At 46.6% G+C, this 21,349-nt stretch overlaps 1 protein-coding gene across 1 annotated transcript; it reads left to right on the top strand.

Moving 5' to 3' along the window:
- Positions 1-8,282: 8,282 nt before the first annotated feature.
- LOC120040020 (E3 ubiquitin-protein ligase RNF128-like) lies at positions 8,283-10,131 on the top strand (the record flags this gene model as incomplete). The annotated part of the gene is made up of 1 exon (XM_038985340.1): positions 8,283-10,131. A coding segment is annotated over one exon (1,161 nt), but the record flags the coding sequence as incomplete, so codon positions are not given.
- Between the last annotated feature and the right edge of the window lie 11,218 nt (positions 10,132-21,349).

The raw sequence follows: 21,349 nt of genomic DNA on the forward strand, positions 1-21,349 counted from the left end.
TGGAAACCATGTGTTTGATGTATTTGAGAACATTCCACGGATTCTGCTCCAGCCCTTTCTCCCCAATTAAGGTGCTACCAATTGCCTGTGGTGGAATATGATATAAACATGTGCTTTATAAAGGGTGACATGTTGTGGAATATGATATAAACATGTGCTTTATAAAGGGTGACATGTTGTGGAATATGATATAAACATGTGCTTTATAAAGGGTGACATGTTGTGGAATATGATATAAACATGTGCTTTATAAAGGGTGACATGTTGTGGAATATGATATAAACATGTGTTTTATAAAGGGTGACATGTTGTGGAATATGATATAAACATGTGCTTTATAAAGGGTGACATGTTGTGGAATATGATATAAACATGTGCTTTATAAAGGGTGACATGTTGTGGAATATGATATAAACATGTGCTTTATAAAGGGTGACATGTTGTGGAATATGATATAAACATGTGCTTTATAAAGGGTGACATGTTGTGCTGAAGGATGACATAAGCTCTAAAGTGATGTCATGTTAGTCACATGACACCTAATCTCGTTTCCAGACACTTCTGCCTAAATGCGTGGAAGGTCTGGTGGACCAACACATCAAACTAGGCCATCATTAGTTAGGGTCAGGTTTAAAATCCCATTTTAACAAGATACAATGTGGAAATGGGCATGGTTTAGCCATAATATTGACTTTTTGACTGTTAAGTGGTTACCATGACAAATACTTTACTTAGTAAGGTCACTCCTATAGAATTCTATGGTCACTCCCACTAAGGTCAACTTTGAATGTTTGGTATCCCAGGCTTATATGTGCTGTGTGTACTTCCGGGTCACGGAATTTCGGAAAATGTCAAAATACAAGTCCCCAAGTAATAGTAGAAAAGTGTCAATAACCATTCATTATATATAACAAAATAATTGTCTAAACATGAACAATGATTCATATTTTTTCATATTTAAGTGACATTTGCTTTCAATAGGCTTTTTAAACATGTTCCATGGTCAAATTCCCCCCCCAATGTGAATCACTTGCTCTAAGCCAATACATAGTGGTTTAGAGCAAGATCTCTTCTGAGTGGTGCAGTAAATGTATTGACGGGAATACTCAGTAGGATCTGTACAATGTATATATGGTGTCATTTCATGGGGCTCTGAATAATACAGTGTTGCTGGTCTTTTACTCCACCCATTCCATTGGTGGCCGATTCACATCACTTGTGATTACTGCACTACAGATAACCTGCTAACTAAACAACAGTGCAGGGCATAGCCACTGAAGGACAACTACACAAAAAAATATACGTTTCTTAGATTTTCCACATCCCCTGATGTGGTTTAAGCATTGTTGTGAACACAGAAAATCTCATTTTAATTTGATTGCTTTTCTAATAAAAAGTGTGAAAAAACTGGGATAAACCAGAAAAAATTGGGAAACCTGCAAAAACAAAACCAAGAAAATGGAATTTGGGAAAATAACAGAAGTAGGCAAAAAATAGAAACTGATTTTAAAAGGCAGTACCAACGTTGTTTTGCTGTACATGACTGCACTTTAGAGTGTGTGTCATCCTCCAGCACAGCACTTTAGAGTGTGTGTCATCCTCCAGCACAGCACTTTAGAGTGTGTGTCATCCTCCAGCACAGCACTTTAGAGTGTGTGTCATCCTCCAGCACAGCACTTTAGAGTGTGTGTCATCCTCCAGCACAGCACTTTAGAGTGTGTGTCATCCTCCAGCACAGCACTTTAGAGTGTGTGTCATCCTCCAGCACAGCATTTTGGGGGAAGTTGAGGTCAGATCCAAAAATGCATTTTTACGTATGGGTGTTTAAATGCTCTACCAAGATGCATGACAGGGTTATAAATGCTTTGTGAAGACTCAATTTAATATGATTTATACAGCCTTTATTAAGCAGTGCTTGTGCCACCCTTTACAAAGCACAGGTTTATGTCATATTTGACATTGTGGGTTATGTCACATTTGACATTGGTGATTATGTCACACAGATATGCCACATTTATGAACCCTTTATAAAGCATGACATATGGTTATAGATTATTTGTAACACATTTATGTAGTGTTTACTAAGGCTTTATGAAGTCTTTATAACCTGCACGTCATTTAATGCGGGACCGTAGGCCTACATTATGACATTAGAATTAGGTGGAAAATGACTTCAGGCATACATACCTGTTGCACGTTACTAACAGTTCTACACAATGGTTTGACGGCTGTGGTAGGCTATCACCATCTTGGGTTGCGGCGCCCCCATGTGATGGCTTCAGAAAGAAACCCTTTTCTGATCTTGGCCTCCACTGTCACAGTAATACAACGGACTGTAGCTCTCAAAGACCACTAGAGGACAGACTTGGTTCATGTGGAATAATATCTATTAGTTAAACCTGTTGACTAATGCCCCTTGTAGTGTGCCTCATTTCACACTCAGACCATACAGTTTTAAGAAGAGAATGATTTCAAACAGCTGTTGAAATAGTTTATTCTGTAATGTATATTTTTGCACAATATGAAAGCAACATAATTAAAGGCCTATCTAAGTTGATCATCAAAGTAACATAGTTTCAGGAAGGTCCTTGGATGGAAATGACACTGCAAACTAATCTGCTTCATATATAATGTAGTATCTGAATGCAGTAGAGTTGGCCAGTAGCAGCCTAAAGTTGATCCAGATTAATTACATTCTTGTATTTTATTGGTTCAGTTTATCAGCTGATCCTACTGAAGGGTCGTACATAATCACAGAAACATACCAGAGTTACATCAATTTTTGATACCTTATCCAAACCATAACCTCTCTTCACACCAACTTCCTTAACTCTCTCCAGCCTCCTGCCTTCCTCCTCTCTCCCCCTCCACTCTCCAGCTCCCTGCAATCCTCCTCTCTTCCCCTCCACTCTCTCCAGCCCCCTGCCTTCCTCCTCTCTCCCCCTCCACTCTCTCCAGCCACCTGCCCCCTCCACTCTCTCCAGCCACCTGCCTTCCCTCCTCTCTTCCCCTCCACTCTCTCCAGCCCCCTGCCTTCCCTCCTCTCTCCCCCTCCACTCTCTCCAGCCCCCTGCCTTCCTCCTCTCTCCCCCTCCACTCTTTCCCGCCCCCTGCCTTCCTCCTCTCTCCCCCTCCACTCTCCAGCTCCCTGCAATCCTCCTCTCTTCCCCTCCACTCTCTCCAGCCCCCTGCCTTCCTCCTCTCTCCCCCTCCACTCTCTCCAGCCACCTGCCTTCCCTCCTCTCTTCCCCTCCACTCTCTCCAGCCCCCTGCCTTCCCTCCTCTCTCCCCCTCCACTCTCTCCAGCCCCCTGCCTTCCTCCTCTCTCCCCCTCCACTCTCTCCAGCCACCTGCCTTCCCTCCTCTCTCCCCCTCCACTCTCCAGCCCCCTGCCTTCCTCCTCTCTCCCCCTCCACTCTTTCCCGCCCCCTGCCTTCCTCCTCTCTTCCCCTCCACTCTCTCCAGCTCCCTGCAATCCTCCTCTCTTCCCCTCCACTCTCTCCAGCCACCTGCCTTCCCTCCTCTCTCCCCCTCCACTCTCTCCAGCCCCCTGCCTTCCTCCTCTCTCCCCCTCTACTCTCTCCAGCCACCTGCCTTCCCTCCTCTCTCCCCCTCCACTCTCCAGCCCCCTGCCTTCCTCCCCTCTTCCCCTCCACTCTCTCCAGCCCCCTGCCCTTTTGCTCTCTCCCACTCCACTCTCTCTCTCCCCCTTCCCTTTTCCACTCTCCTCTCCACTCCCTCCAGCCCCCTGCCCTTTTCCTCTCTCCCCCTCCACTCTCTCCAGCCCCCTGCCCCTTTCCTCTCTTCCCCTCCACTCTCTCCAGCCCCCTGCCATTTTCCTCTCTTTCCCTCCACTCTCTCCAGCCCGCTGCCCTTTTGCTCTCTCCCCCTCCACTCTCTCTCTCCCCCTTCCCTTTTCCACTCTCCCCTCCACTCTCTCCAGCCCCCTGCCCTTTTCCTCTCTCCTCCTCCACTCTCCCCAGCCCCCTGCCACTTTCCTCTCTTCCCCTCCACTCTCTCCAGCCCCCTGCCCTTTTCCTCTCTTTCCCTCCACTCTCTCCAGCCCCCTGCCCTTTTCCTCTCTCCCCCTCCACTCTCTCTCCCCCTTCCCCTTTCCTCTCTTCCCCTCCACTCTCTCCAGCCCCCTGCCGTTTTCCTCTCTTCCCCTCCACTCTCTCCAGCCCCCTGCCCTTTTCCTCTCTCCCCCTCCACTCTCTCTCTCCCCTTCCCTTTTCCTCTCTTCCCCTCCACTCTCTCCAACCCCGTGCCCTTTTCCACTCTCCCCCTCCACTCTCTCCAGCCCTCTGCCCTTGTCCTCTCTTCCCCTCCACTCTCTCTCTCCCCTTCCCTTTTCCTCTCTTCCCCTCCACTCTCTCCAGCCCCGTGCTCTTTTCCACTCTCCCCCTCCACTCTCTCCAGCCCTCTGCCCTTTTCCTCTCTTCCCCTCCACTCTCTCTCCCCCTTCCCTTTTCCACTCTCCTCTCCACTCCCTCCAGCCCCCTTCCCTTTTCCTCTCTCCCCCTCCACTCTCTCCAGCCCCCTGCCCCTTTCCTCTCTTCCCCTCCACTCTCTCCAGCCCCCTGCCCTTTTCCTCTCTTTCCCTCCACTCTCTCCAGCCCGCTGCCCTTTTGCTCTCTCCCCCTCCACTCTCTCTCTCCCCCTTCCCTTTTCCACTCTCCCCTCCACTCTCTCCAGCCCCCTGCCCTTTTCCTCTCTCCTCCTCCACTCTCCCCAGCCCCCTGCCACTTTCCTCTCTTCCCCTCCACTCTCTCCAGCCCCCTGCCCTTTTCCTCTTTCCCTCCACTCTCTCCAGCCCCCTGCCCTTTTCCTCTCTCCCCCTCCACTCTCTCACCCCCTTCCCCTTTCCTCTCTTCCCCTCCACTCTCTCCAGCCCCCTGCCGTTTTCCTCTCTTCCCCTCCACTCTCTCCAGCCCCCTGCCCTTTTCCTCTCTCCCCCTCCACTCTCTCTCCCCTTCCCTTTTCCTCTCTTCCCCTCCACTCTCTCCACCCCCGTGCCCTTTTCCACTCTCCCCCTCCACTCTCTCCAGCCCTCTGCCCTTTTCCTCTCTTCCCCTCCACTCTCCCCAGCCCCGTGCCCTTTTCCACTCTCCCCCTCCACTCTCTCCAGCCCTCTGCCCTTTTCCTCTCTTCCCCTCCACTCTCTCTCCCCCTTCCCTTTTCCACTCTCCTCTCCACTCCCTCCAGCCCCCTTCCCTTTTCCTCTCTCCCCCTCCACTCTCTCCAGCCCCCTGCCCCTTTCCTCTCTTCCCCTCCACTCTCTCCAGCCCCCTGCCCTTTTCCTCTCTTTCCCTCCACTCTCTCCAGCCCGCTGCCCTTTTGCTCTCTCCCCCTCCACTCTCTCTCTCCCCCTTACCTTTTCCACTCTCCCCTCCACTCTCTCCAGCCCCCTGCCCTTTTCCTCTCTCCTCCTCCACTCTCCCCAGCCCCCTGCCACTTTCCTCTCTTCCCCTCCACTCTCTCCAGCCCCCTGCCCTTTTCCTCTCTTTCCCTCCACTCTCTCCAGCCCCCTGCCCTTTTCCTCTCTCCCCCTCCACTCTCTCTCCCCCTTCCCCTTTCCTCTCTTCCCCTCCCCTCTCTCCAGCCCCCTGCCCTTTTCCTCTCTTCCCCTCCACTCTCTCCAGCCCCCTGCCCTTTTCCTCTCTCCCCCTCCACTCTCTCTCCCCTTCCCTTTTCCTCTCTTCCCCTCCACTCTCTCCAGCCCTCTGCCCTTTTCCTCTCTTCCCCTCCACTCTCTCTCTCCCCTTCCCTTTTCCTCTCTTCCCCTCCACTCTCTCCAGCCCCGTGCCCTTTTCCACTCTCCCCCTCCACTCTCTCCAGCCCTCTGCCCTTTTCCTCTCTTCCCCTCCACTCTCTCTCTCCCCTTCCCTTTTCCTCTCTTCCCCTCCACTCTCTCCAGCCCTCTGCCCTTTTCCACTCTACCCCTCCACTCTCCCCCTGCCCTTTTCCACTCTCCCCCTCCACTCTCTCCAGCCCCCTGCCCTTTTCCACTCTCCCCCTCCACTCTCTCCAGCCCCCTGCCCTTTTCCTCTCTCCCCCTCCACTCTCTCTCCCCCTTCCCCTTTCCTCTCTTCCCCTCCACTCTCTCCAGCCCCCTGCCCTTTTCCTCTCTTTCCCTCCACTCTCTCCAGCCCCCTGCCCTTTTCCTCTCTCCCCCTCCACTCTCTCTCCCCCTTCCCCTTTCCTCTCTTCCCCTCCACTCTCTCCAGCCCCTGCCCTTTTCCACTCTCCCCCTCCACTCTCTCCAGCCCCCTGCTGTTTCTTCTCTTCCCCTCCACTCTCTCCAGCCCGCTGCCCTTTTCCACTCTTCCCCTTCACTCTCTCCAGCCCCCTGCCCTTTTCCACTCTCCCCCTTCACTCTCTCCAGCCCCCTGCCCTTTTCCACTCTTCCCCTTCACTCTCTCCAGCCCCCTGCCCTTTTCCTCTGCACAATCTGTCAGAAACTGTCTCAGGGTAGCTCATCTGATGAATCCCAGTTTCAACTGTACCGGGCAGATGGCATCGTGTGGGCTAGCGGTTTGCTGATGTTGTTGTTGTGAACAGAGTGCCCCATAGTGGCGGTGGGTTTATGGTATGGGCAGGCATAAGCTATGGACAACAAACACAATTGCATTTTATCAATAGCAATTTGAATACACAGAGATACTGTAACGAGATCCTAAGGCCCATTGTCATGCCATTCATCCGCTGCCATCACCTCATGTTTCAGCATGATAATGCACGGCCCCATGTCGCAAAGATCTGTACACAATTCCTGGAAGCTGAAAATGTCCCAGTTCTTCCATTGCCTACATACTCACCAGACATGTCACCCATTGAGCATGTTTTAAAACATACCATTTTTATTTTTATAACTTACGTTGTTTGACTCATGGAAACTGCATTCAAAACTGTGTGTTTGTGTGTGTAAACAAATCTTGGGTTCTGAGAAGTAATAGGGTCAACTTCCATTGAGCCCTGGTGTGAGTTTGTGTGTTTGTGTGTGTGACACTGTGGGAGAAAAACACAGAAACAAACATGGCCATATACACTGAGTATACCAAACATTAGGAACACCTTCCTAATGTGGAGTTGCACCCCCCTCCCCTTTTCCCCCTCAGAACAGCCTTAATTTGTCGGGGAATGGACTCTACAAGGTATCGTAAGCGTTCCACAGGGATGCTGGTCCATGTTGACTCCAATGCTTCCCACAGTTGTGTCAAGTTGGCTGGATGTCCTTTGGGTGGTGGACCATTCTTGATACACACGGGAAACTGTTGAGCATGAAAAACCCAGCAGCATTGCAGTTCTTGACCCAAACCGGTGTGCCTGGCTCCTACTACCATACCCCGTTCAAAGGTGCTTACATCTGTTGTCTCGCCCATTCACCCTTTCAATGGCACACATATACAATCCATGTCTGAATTGTATGAAGGCATTACAAATCCTTTTTTAACCTGTCTTCTACACTGATTGAAGTGGATTTAACAAGTGACATTAATAAGGGATCATAGCTTTCACCTGGATTCACCTGGTCAGTCTGTCATGGAAAGAGTATGTTTAGTATACTCAGTGTATTGTCACCTGGTTTGTGTGACTCATGGAAACAACATAATATCTTCTGAGAAGTAAGAGGATAAAGTGCCACAGTTAGTTATAAAAACCTCTGTTATAACTGTGGGCGTATCCTCTCAGCAGCATGACACATCTAAAACAGTTTCACAACCGCCCTTTGTCCCAGTTCCCTTGGAGTTCTCCTTAATAACGTTGTTATCGCTTTGATTGCTTATGTCCTTATGGCTGTGTGCTGTTCCTTACCGTAGCCGGTACCTGGAACCTGTGGCCTTAGACCTGTACTATGTAGACCACAAGCCCTTCTGCCTGGCTGTATAGCTGGTCTCTACCCAACAGTCCAATGTCCATTTAGATAATAAGTCTGAAGAGCTGACGCAGAGAGAGGCAGGGTTACAGCAGGCTGCTATCTGATTACTATCAACACACAGGTAGAGAGAGAGAGAGAGAGAGAGAGAGAGAGAGAGAGAGAGAGAGAGAGAGAGAGAGAGAGAGAGAGAGAGCGGCAGAGGCAGAGGCAGAAACAGACAGGTAGAGAGACGCTGAACGCAGTGAGAACAACAACTAACTAACTAACAACTGTGGAAGTGAACAGAACAGCAGACAAACAGAAGACTGAAGAAGTCCTAACAAAGAGAGACTGGTCCTAGTGTTAGTGGTAGTGTTAGTGGTAGAGTTAGTGTTAGTGGTAGTGTTAGTGGTAGTGTTAGTGAGCGACCGTGGATAAACAGACAGAGATGTTTGTCCTGTTCTTTGTCTGTCTGTCCGGGCTGGTCCAGTCTACGACAGCGATGATATTCTGGACGGCGTACGTGGGGGTGCATTTCTACGACAGCAACACTAACCAGACAGAGACCAGGTTCTGTGAGTGTGGGGTGTACGGGCGTTCCTCCCCTCTGGAGAGCGCTGCCGGGATGGTGGTCCTCCCTGCCTCAGACCCCCAGGGCTGCAGCCTGGACCCCTACCCCTCCAACGACAACACCACCACCCAGGGGTCCTGGATCGCTCTGGTCAAGAGGGGAAACTGTACCTTCAGTGAGAAGATCAAGGCAGCGTGGGCCAGGGGGGCGGCGGCCGTAGTGGTCTATAACCTGGATGGAACCGGTAACAGCTCAGATTACATGACGCACAGCGACACCACTGGCACCGTGGCCATCATGATCGGTAACCTCCAGGGGGTAGAGATCGCTAACATAGTGCGGAGTGGTGTGGCCGTCTCCATGGTGATCGAGGTGGGCAAAGCCCATGGGCCATGGATGGACACCTATTGGCTCTACTTCCTGTCTATCGCCTTCTTCATTGTGACGGGCGCCTCCATTGTCTACTTCGGATTCGTCTCCGCCCACCGGCTGCATAGTCTCAGGTTGATCCATCTCACCGATAGGCGGCTGAGGAATGAGGCCAAGAAAGCGATTGGTCGGCTGGAGGTGCGTAAGCTGAAGCGCGGGGACGAGGAGACGAAGCCGGACAGCCACACCTGTGCCGTGTGTATCGAGTCATACCGCCCAGGAGATGTAGTGACCGTCCTGACCTGTGGCCATCTGTTCCACAAGGCCTGTATCGAGCCCTGGCTGCTGGACAAGAGGACCTGCCCCATGTGTAAGGCTGACATCCTGAAGGCCTTAGGAGTGGAGGGGCCCGGGGAGGAGGAGAGCAGCAGTTCCTCTGTCCCACCACCAGATGTCCCTATCGTCACAGTGTCTGGAGGATCAGGTAGAGAGCTGCTGAATGAGGTCCCTCTCAATGACAAACACCTTCCGACCCCCACCCTGACTCCTCAACCCCCCACCGAGGCCTGGCAACCACATCACTATGACAATATAGCCTTCGAGGGAGAGACACACCCTCAGGGGAACGTGGCCACCAGAGGATAAACGACAACAACAACACTGGATAATGGTCATTTCTACCTGGAGCACGAACAACAACCCATAGACCGCTTCACACAGCTACAGCAGTGGCTGGTGATATACTGTACTATCACCCATAGACCTCTTCACACAGCTACAGCAGTGGCTGGTGATATACTGTACTATCACTGTTAGATAAACCATATCTACTGTACTGCTAGGAAAACATCTCCCTGGATTCAAACACGGTTTACTGATGATCAAATAACTATCATGGCAGTAGATTCTACCTCTGCTTATCTGCATAGCCTAAACCCTGGTCCAGGAAGCTGCAGGTGTGCAGGCTTCTCTTTTAACTTCTCTTTGAGATCAAAGTTACTTCTTTATAATTTGTTAAATGAACAAACAATCACTTGTATGATGATGAGAAAGGCTGAATATATTTTTCTATTAAATTGATATCTCTGCTGTATTTTTAAAAGTAGATATTCTGAGAGTAAAATAAAAATCAGTATTTAAGAATGAATCGAACTACAGTATACTGTAATGGTTCACATATTAAATGAAATGAGTAACCAACAAAACAGAATATGTACTAACTTACGTACTAACCTGGTTTAGTATAGCTAAAGATGTACTGTACATGTGTCTGTGGCAGGGTAGGTGTCAATTCCATTTCAAATCAGTCAATTCAGAAAGTGAATTAAATTCATAAGTTGATCAAATCTTCATTAAAAACAAATGGCACTTTTGAATGAATTTCAATGAATATCCTGAAGTGACAATGGAAGCCATGTTGAGTTTTCTTAACCTGGACTGGTCATGTGGTGAGGAGGGACACCTGGGCCTAATGATGAGAGCCCTGCCAGTCTGAGACCAGGAGAGGGGAGGGGAGGATGAGAGGAGAGGAGGGGAGGGGAGGATGAGAGGAGAAGAGGGAAGGGTGAGAGGAGTAGAGGAGGAGGAGAGGGGAGGGTGAGAGGAGGAGGAGAGAAGAGGGAAGGGTGAAAGGAGGAGGAGGAGAGGGGAGGGGAGGATGAGAGGAGAAGAGGGAAGGGTGAGAGGAGGAGAGGAGATGAGGAGAAGGAAGGGTGAGAGGAGGAGGAGAGAAGAGGGAAGGGTGAAAGGAGGAGAGGAGAAGAGGGAAGAGGGAAGAGTGAGAGGGTGAGAGGAGGAGAGGGGAGCAGAGGATAAGAGAGGATGAGAAAGTCTATAATTACCTCCTAGCAGCAGGACTCCACTCACCTCACACCTACTGATCAGCCATAATCACCTCCCTCCCACTCAGGGGCCTGTAGTGTGTGTGTGTGTGTGTGTGTGTGTAGAAGCTCCCCAGGATGTGCCTAATAGAACTTGGTCATTAATTAGCAGGAAACCCAGCTGAATGACTGCTGCCCTCTTCTGCCTAGGGTTGAATGGTGGGAACCCGGTTACTGAGAATTACAGCGATTTACCGGCCAAACCACTCCCTTTTCCTGGAATAAATAACAGCATGAAATGAACAGCAAGGAGTGAAATGGAAATGTTAAATTATATGTGATGTCTAAATCTGTCTTCTCTAGGGCCTCTGCATAATGAATCATCAACACTCAGGGTGGGGACAGACAGCCCATCTCAGGGTGGGGACAGAGAGCCCATCTCAGGGTGGGGACAGACAGCCCATCTCAGGGTGGGGACAGAGAGCCCGTCTCAGGGTGGGGACAGACAGCCCATCTCAGGGTGGGGACAGACAGCCCATCTCAGGGTGGGGACAGAGAGCCCATCTCAAGGTGGGGACAGACAACCCATCTCAGGGTGGGGACAGAGGGCCCATCTCAGGGTGGGGACAGAGAGCCCATCTCAGTATGGAGCAGAGTTCATAATGGCATGGTATTCCTACATTTTCTGCAGCATAGTCTATGATACAGTAATATAAATATAAAGAATGAATGCGCCTCTAATTTACCCATCTCCATCTGGCTCCATCTGGGTCATCTTATTTTTTAAATTGTAAATATGCTTTTTTTTAAATCGCAGCTACAGATTTTTAAAACAGCCTATCACTCGAATATCACGCGGGAGCACTCTCGCAGTCTTTCTCTCTCTCCATCAACTCCATTCAAATTGCATCCAAAATAGATCATCCTGTTCTAGATTGATATATAGCCCTGTATATAGATGTCATAGCCTACCTCTTTCAGGTAATACATTCAATGCGGTATTAGTCTTATATTTAGCTAATGAATGATGGGTTATGCATCATAAGCTTGTAATTTATAGCCTCTTGTCTCTTGCTCAATATGCACAAACCTGTGCTCCGCTGGCCTCTCCTTAAATAACGCTCCTCAGCTCTTGGAGTCCCATGCAGGAAAAGCTACACTAGATAGTTTGCTGGACATTATTATATTTTTGCATTTCTTATACCAATAGACTGTTAGAAGAGGGACGCTAACTCTTGTTTGCTGAATGTTAAATACAGCAGCCAATAGAACTGTAACGATTGTCTATTTCGTCCTCCTCATCGGACGAGGAGAGGCGAGAAGGATCGGACCAATATGCAGAATGGTTCGTGCTCATGATGATTTATTAAAACCGAAACTGAACACTGAAATACAAAACAATAAACGAAGTGCAGAAAACCGAAACAGTACCGTGAGGTGAAAACACTAACACGGTAGACAAACACCCACAAAACACATGTGAAACCCAGGCTGCCTAAGTATGATTCTCAATCAGGGACAACGATTGACAGCTGCCTCTGATTGAGAATCATACCAGGCCGAACACAAAATCCCAACATAGAAAATCACACATAGACAACCCACCCAACTCACGTCCTGACCATACTAAATAAATACAAAACAAGGGAAAACAGGTCAGGAACGTAAGGTGCGAACTCCGGGCGCACCACCTAAAACTCTAGGGGAGGGTCTGGGTGGGCGTCTGTCCGCGGTGGCGGCTCTGGCGCGGGACGTGGACCCCACTTAAACAATGTTTTTGTCCACCTCCTTAATCGCCCCCGTGGCCTTTTATGAGCGGCGATCCTCGCCGCCGACCTTGGCCTGGGGACCCTAGCCATGGGTCCCAAATGCACGGGGAATTCCGGCAGCGCTGGACAGGTGGGAGACTCCGGCAGCGCTGGAGTGAAGGACGCCTCCGGCAGCTCCAGAGTGAAGAGCGATTTTGGCATCGCCTGGCTGACTGCAGGCTCTGGCGGATCCTGGCTGGCTGGCTCTGGCAGCTCCTGGCTGGCTGGCTCTGGCAGCTCTTGGCTGGCTGGCTCTGGCAGCTCCTGGCTGGCTGACGGCTCTGGCTGGTCATGGCTGGCTGACGGCTCTGGCTGGTCATGGCTGGCTGACGGCTCTGGCTGGTCATGGCTGGCTGACGGCTCTGGCTGGTCATGGCTGGCTGACGGCTCTGGCTGGTCATGGCTGGCTGACGGCTCTGGCTGGTCATGGCTGACTGACGGCTCTGGCTGGTCATGGCTGGCGGACGGCTCTGGCTGCTCCTGTCTGGCGGACGGCTCTAGCGGCTCGGGACAGACGGGCAGCTCTGACGGCTCGGGACAGACGGGCAGCTCTGACGGCTCGGGACAGACGGGCGGCTCTAGCGGCTCCTGACTGACGGACGGCTCTACTGGCTCGGGACAGACGGACGGCTCTACTGGCTCTGGGCAGGCAGGCAGCTCAGACAGCGCTGGGCAGGCAGACAGCTCAGACAGCGCTGGGCAGGCAGGTAGCTCAGGCAGCGCTGGGCAGGCAGGCAGCTCAGGCAGCGCTGGGCAGGCAGGCAGCTCAGGCAGCGCTGGGCAGGCAGGCAGCTCAGGCAGCGCTGGGCAGGCAGGCAGCTCAGACAGCGCTGGGCAGGCAGGCAGCTCAAACAGCGCTGGACAGACGGGTACACCTGTAGGGAGGAGACAGAGAGACAGCCTGGTGCGGGGGGCTGCCACCGGAGGACTGGTACGTGGAGGTGGCACCGGATATACCGGACCGCGAAGGAGTACACGCGCTCTTGAGCACCGAGCCTGCCCAACCTTACCAGGTTGAATGGTCCCCGTAGCCCTGCCAGTGCGGCGAGGTGGAATAGCCCGCACTGGGCTATGCTGGCGAACCGGGGACACCATTTGTAAGGCTGGTGCCATGTACGCCGGCCCGAGGAGACGTACTGGAGACCAGATGCGTTGGGCCGACTTCATGACACCCGGCTCGATGCCCAACCTAGCCCTACCAGTGCGGCGAGGTGGAATAGCCCGCACTGGGCTAAGCACGCGTACTGGGGACACCGTGCGCTCCACCGCATAACACGGTGTCTGACCAGTACGACGCCCTCTCACTCCACGGTAAGCACGGGGAGTTGGCTCAGGTCTCCTACCCGGCTTTGCCACACTCCGCGTGTGCCCCCCCCAAGAAATTTTTGGGTCTGACTCTCGGGCTCCCAACCGCGTCGCCGCGCTGCCTCCTCATACCAGCGCATCTCTGCCTTCGCTGCCTCCAACTCGGCTTTAGGACGACGATATTCCCCTGGCCCAGGGTCCCTTGCCGTCCAGAATCTCCTCCCACGTCCATGAGTCCTGGGTTTTTCTCCGCTGCTGCTGCTGCTGCTGTCGCTGCCCTTTTCCACTCTGCTTGGTCCTTTGTTGGTGGGTGTTTCTGTAACGATTGTCTATTTCGTCCTCCTCATCGGACGAGGAGAGGCGAGAAGGATCGGACCAATATGCAGAATGGTTCGTGCTCATGATGATTTATTAAAACAGAAACTGTTACGGCGGACGTAAAGGTAACGTAAAGGTAATGGCGGACTGAACGAAGTTATGTAGAGCACCTCAAGATAAAACATAATATTCGAAATATCTGCTAAATTAGACTAAAATATTAGCACTAAATAATCTGGTGGGTGATAACCTTCAATCTGGATAATAACACAAAACAAATCCTAAGACTAGAGACATTTATCGACAAATATTACGAAAACAAGCAACACCCAAACATGACGGAGAGTAAGACAGGGGAACCGATTCAAAAACGAAAACGTGACTCCTCAACCGACACTGATGATCTAATATTCTCACCACCGGCAATGGTAAAGGTCGAAACCGATCTGTTAAAATCAATAAATGACAAACTGGGTATACTTGAATTAGTTAGTAAAGATATAAACGAGTTGAAGGCAAGCCTAGAGATGAGTGATGAAAAAGCTGCGGCTTTGGAGAAGGAAACACACGCGCTAAAAGGGACAGTCAATAAGATTGAAACCGAAATGAATGAATTTAAAAAGGAGAACAACGTTCTGAAGGAATGCTTACTGGACATACAAACTAGATCCATGAGAGAGAATTTGGTACTTACAGGTATCCAAGAGAAAGAAGGAGAGGTTCCTGAATCTGTAGTTAGAGAGTTCCTTTTTGCAGCGCTTCAGATTCCACGCGAAGTTATCGATAAGATCCAACTTGAACGTGTACACCGCCTCGGACAGAGAGGGCAGAGGTACGAACGCCCAATCGTTGCCAAATTTGCTTCATTTAAAGATAAAATAATGGTTAAAAGCCTGGGTAAAAGACTTGCTGGGACCAAAATTGGCATGAATGATCAGTTTCCGAAAGAAATTGCAGAACGGCGCAAAGTTCTGTATCCAATTTTCAAAGAAAATAGATTAAAAGCGAAACGAGTAGCTCTCGTCGTTGATAAACTATATATTGATAACCAGTTGTTCAGAGACACAAAGATTACTCCATGGTTATTTTAAAAATTACAAAGTTCTCATAGATGAGGAAAATAAACACAATTCAAGCCCGGTTATTGATTGTAACAATACAAAATATAGCTTTTCTATAAATCTTCACATATAACTAATTGAACACAAGCACTATTTCTACATAGTGAAGATAAAAACTAAGTAAACAGAAGGCACAGTATGTGTGGATGGTGTGGTGTATGTTTATTTTTATTTGTTATGTTTGGAAAGTTGAGTGAGTGAGTAATGAAATAGTTGCATATCCCAGAGCCAGTGTATTGCTGTGGGCCGGGTATGAGAGGGCTTTCAATGTTGTTCAGATGATGGATATACTTTTATAATGAATTATACGTCTTATTTATTTATTGTCCTATCATGGGGAACTACATTTTTAAAATAAATTATATCTAATTATTTATTATCCTATTTTAATGGTACGGTCCATGGCCCTATACCCTAGACACCCACATGAATGGCCCAGATACTAAGGAGAAGTCCCTAACTGTTTTATGTGCATGCTGTAAGCGGTCTGTATGCAGCCAAAATGAGGTCAGGGACCAAGAGCAGCACTGCCCCCTCAAGATTCTGAGCCTGCTTGGCAGGGTTGGTCCTGCAAAGCCAAAGCCCCCTAAAGGGAGAGCATAATAAACAAGGAAATTCTCAAAGCTGCTAATGAGAACCTTGACGACCTTGTACCTAGCCGGTGGGGATTCCGGTGGGGTGCCCCCACCCAGGCAGTGGCAGTGCTGGCAACACTAGCTGCAGTAACCCATGGGGAGGGGGTCACACTCGGACATTCAGAGAGGGGGTATATTATTGTGGCCCTGGTGGCACGAAATCAAGTCGGACTGCATGGAGATGCTTGGGAACATGGTCAAAATGGATGACCTTATTGTGGGTGTTTCAGGAAGAAGGTGTACATTTGACCTCCATCATCTAGGATGTGACAATGGTAAATAAATCTCTACATTTATGCTCATTTTTTGCGCGGTCTTGCAGGCCTTCTCATGCAGCTGCAACTGCAAGTACATTTGTAAATCATGACCCATCTTGAGTTGGGCTCTGGGATGGTGCAATTGTTGAGAGGGTGAGCTTATGGTTGTGTGGGGGTAAGGGCTGAATGTGTGTGGGTGTATGTGTGTATCCCACAACTGTTGCGAAGGAAGAAGTAAAAGATGTTAGGGACTATAGAGGATGATTCACAGCAATATGAAATAAAAATCGAGGTGAGGGCGATGGAAATGCATTTGGCAATGGATCTGCTTCGGTTCGGTGGATGGCGCTGTGTGCACTTTTCGAAGGATGGATCCCAGTCGGTCCGGGGCTGTGCGATGCGGGGGGTCGGGGGTGGTCTGCCGGGCATTGGGATGACAACCCAACTCGAGATGGGGGCTTTTGGCGGGTGGAATAGTGGGGACCAATTGGAGGTTTGCTTAGTGGAGATGCAAATGTCATGGTACAACTATATAGACACTCAATCATTGTTACTTTTTAATAGGACGTTTACAAACATACATTTTGATAAAAATAATTGAAAGGTGTGTCTCATTATGGTAAGTGGTGAAATAAGTATAGCCAGTTACAATTGTAATGGCTTAGCAGATAATAAGAAAAGACGATCAGTATTTACCTGGCTAAAAGAGAAGGATTATAATATCTACTGTTTACAGGAAACCCATTCGACAGTTTTAGATGAAGTTTTGTGGAAAAAGAACTGGGGGGGCGAAATATATTTCTCCCATGGGCAAAGAAATTCAAAAGGGGTGATGGTTTTAATTAATAATAACTTTGATCCAAATGTGCAACTTGTCCAAACAGATCCTCAAGGTAGATGGATTATTTTAAATATGTTATTGGACAATAAACATATATGGCTTATTAACCTATACGGTCCGAATAATGATGATCCAAGCTTCTTTGACAATATATATAAGAATGTATCAACTCTACAAGCAACACTAGACTCTATTATTATAGTGGGAGATTTTAATACGGTCTTAAATACCTCTATGGACCGGAAAGGAAATCACACTACAAACTATCACCCTCAGGCACTTAAGGAAATCAGGAATGTCATGGATATATTGGAATTAGTGGATATATGGAGACTTAAATACCCTGACCTAGTGAGATATACATGGCGGAGGCTTAATCAAGCTAGTCGCCTTGACTACTTTCTTATATCATTCTCTCTGGCACCAAAAGTTAAAAAGTGTTTGATAGGGGACAGAATGCGGTCGGACCATCACATAATTGGCATATATATTACTCTTACAGAATTTCCACGTGGGCGAGGATATTGGAAATTTAATCAAAGCCTACTAGATGATAAATTGTTTAGAACTAGGACAGAAGAATTTATAACTGACTTTTTTAGACATAACATAGGTACAGCAGATCCCCATATTGTATGGGACACTTTTAAGTGTGCCTTTAGAGGCCATGCAATTCAGTACTCATCTATAAAACAAAAGCAATTTCGATCAAAAGAGTCCATATTAACAAAGGAAATTGAAGGACTAACAGTACAGTTAGATAACAATAAAAACGGTACCATAGAGGCACAGAATAAGTTAGAGGAAAAACAAAAAGAAATGGAGGAACTTATTCAAGAAAGATCCAGTGTAATATATTATAAAAATAAAGCGAACTGGATGGAATATGGGGAAAAATGCACCAAATTATTTTTCAATCTTCAATATAGAAATGCTACCAAAAAAAACGTATTAAAACTTGTTACAAATGATGGAGTCACGCATGATTCACCAAATGATATTTTGAAAGAGGAAGTAAAGTACTTTAAGAATATGTTTTCGTTTCAGGCTCCTCCATCTCCACTAACTGAAACTAATTGTATGGATTTTTTCCCTAATAATAAGGTAAAATTAACATCTGTACAGAAAGACTCATGTGAAGGCCTAATTACAGAGGAGGAACTACTTGATGCAATTGGGGCCTTTAAGGATGGGAAAACTCCAGGACTGGATGGCATACCAGTGGAAGTATACAAACATTTTTTTGATATACTCAAAGGACCATTATTAGCTTGTTTTAACCACTCCTATATAAATGATAGATTATCAGACACGCAACAAGAAGGTGTGATATCATTATTACTGAAACAGGACCCAAGTGGTATATATAAAGATCCAGTCCATTTAAAAAATTGGAGACCTCTTACACTTCAGTGTTGTGATGCAAAAATCCTAGCAAAATGCTTGGCGCATAGAATAAAAAAAGTTTTGTCAGATATTATTCATCCTAATCAGACAGGTTTTTTACATGGACGATACATTGGAGATAATATAAGGCAAGTACTGGAAACAATAGAACACTATGAAATATCGGGGACACCAGGCCTGGTTTTCATAGCTGATTTTGAAAAGGCTTTTGATAAAGTACGACTGGAGTTTATATATAAATGCCTAGAATATTTCAATTTTGGGGAATCTCTTATAAAATGGGTAAAAATTATGTATAGTAACCCTAGGTGTAAAATAGTAAATAATGGCTACATCTCAGAAAGTTTTAAACTATCTAGAGGAGTAAAACAAGGTTGTCCACTATCGGCATATCTATTTATTATTGCCATCGAAATGTTAGCTGTTAAAATTAGATCAAACATTAATATTAAGGGATTAGAAATCCAGGGCCTAAAAACTAAGGTGTCATTGTACGCTGATGATTCATGTTTTCTTTTAAAACCACAACTAGAATCTCTCCACGGCCTCTTAGAGGATCTAGATACATTTGCTATCCTCTCTGGATTAAAACCAAATTATGATAAATGTACCATATTACGTATTGGAGCACTAAAAAATACACATTTTACATTGCCATGTAGTTTACCAATTAAATGGTCTGACGGAGATGTGGACATACTCGGTATACAAATCCCAAAAGAAAGAAATGATCTCACTCCAATAAATTTTTATAGAAAGTTAGCAAAAATAGATAAGATCTTGCTACCATGGAAAGGAAAATACCTGTCTATTTGTGGGAAAATCACCCTGATTAACTCTTTAATCATATCACAGTTTACCTATTTGCTTATGGTTTTGCCTACACCTAGTGACCTGCTTTTTAAATTATATGAACAAAAAATATTCAATTTTATTTGGAACGGCAAGCCAGATAAAATTAAAAGGGCCTATTTATATAACGAATATGAATTCGGAGGGCAGAAATTATTAAATATTAAAGCATTAGACCTCTCACTAAAGGCATCAGTCATACAAAAGTTATACTTAAATCCAAACTGGTTCTCTAGTAGATTGGTACGAATGTCTCATCCTATGTTCAAGAAGGGCCTTTTTCCCTTTATTCAGATTACACCTGCTCACTTTCGGTTGCTTGAAAAGGAAATAATCTCCAAAATATCTTTATTTTTTAAACAAGCCTTAGAAAGTTGGTTGCAATTTCAGTTTAATCCACCTGAAAGGACGGAACAAATAGTACAACAAATCTTGTGGTTAAATTCAAATATAGTAATTGATAAAAAAACTGTATTTATCGAAGAAATGTTTAAAAAAGGTATAATTTTTGTGAATGATATCATAAATAGGACTGGTGGAGTAATGTCACACATGCAGCTAACACAGACATATGGAAATGTCTGCTCTACCCAAAATTACAACCAATTAATTGCAGCATTACCACAAAAATGGAAGAGGCAGGTAGAAGGGGATAAAAGTAAGGAACTTGTATGTCGGCCTTATATTAAAGAACATAAATGGTTAAAGAAAAGTGTGATAAATAAAAACATATACCAATTTCATTTAAGGACCAAAAAACTTACAGCTGTGCCATATAAATTGCAAAATAGTTGGGAAGAGATTTTCGATGTACCCATTCCATGGCACATGGTTTATGAATTGATACGCAAAACAACGCCGGATTCAAAACTTCGAATTTTTCAATTCAAATTATTGTACAAAATTCTTGCAACTAATAGAATGTTATATATATGGGGGATACAATCTTCCCAGCTCTGTAGATTCTGCTGTGAGGAGGCAGAGTCATTAGACCATTTATTTTGGTATTGTCCGCATGTAGCTCGTTTTTGGTCACAGGTCCAGGAATGGTTGAAGAATTGCAACATTTGCGTAGAACTAACGCTACAGATAGCAATACTGGGGGATTTGAAAAGCCATAGTCAATCAATCAATAATATAATAATTATTTTAGCAAAAATGTTTATTTTTAATTTACAATCCGTGGAAGCTATGAGAATAGGAAGATTCAAATCTTTTGTGAAGCATCACAGCACAGTTGAAAAATATATGGCAAATAAAAATCCGAAATGGATGATGTTGGAAGATAGATGGGAAAGGTTGAGTGGAGCTGAAGGGTGGGACTAATAACAAGATAAACAATGTAGGGCATACGGGATCTGTGAAATGTGTATAGGTGCGGAGCTATTGTGAAATAGCACAGTTACAAGTGGAAATCAAACTGGATGGACAACAGAAATAGAGGAAGGACTAAGAACAAACAAGAGAGAACTATTATAAAGTAGACTGTGTCTGTAAAATGTGTATAAGATGTATAAATTGAAGGTAAAAACAGAAATGTTTATCAGTTTACTCCAATTGGGGGATCGGTGGTAGGGTTTGCGGGGAATAATAATAAAGGTATACTCTTTAAAAAAAAGTATGTATGTCTATGTAGGTATGTGTATGTATATATGTGTATATGTATGCATACGTGAATGGATATATATATTTACCCAAAAAAATATGGGGGATTGGAAATGATGCAGACAATTACATTGGAAGCAACATTCTTTCCGCAATATTAAGCTGATCCACCCCTAAAAAACAAAAAACAAAAAAAAAACAGAAACTGAACACTGAAATACAAAACAATAAACGAAGTGCAGAAAACCGAAACAGTACCGTGAGGTGAAAACACTAACACGGTAGACAAACACCCACAAAACACACGTGAAACCCAGGCTGCCTAAGTATGATTCTCAATCAGGGACAACGATTGACAGCTGCCTCTGATTGAGAATCATACCAGGCCGAACACAAAATCCCAACATAGAAAATCACACATAGACAACCCACCCAACTCACGCCCTGACCATACTAAATAAATACAAAACAAGGGAAAACAGGTCAGGAACGTGACAAGAACTCACAGGTAGTTTGAAAGAAGAGTGAACTCACGATGGCGGTAGGTTATAGCAGTTATTTATTCAGACCCATAACCATTCA

Source organism: Salvelinus namaycush, unplaced genomic scaffold, assembly GCF_016432855.1.
Source record: "Salvelinus namaycush isolate Seneca unplaced genomic scaffold, SaNama_1.0 Scaffold320, whole genome shotgun sequence".
Lineage (NCBI taxonomy): Eukaryota > Metazoa > Chordata > Actinopteri > Salmoniformes > Salmonidae > Salvelinus > Salvelinus namaycush.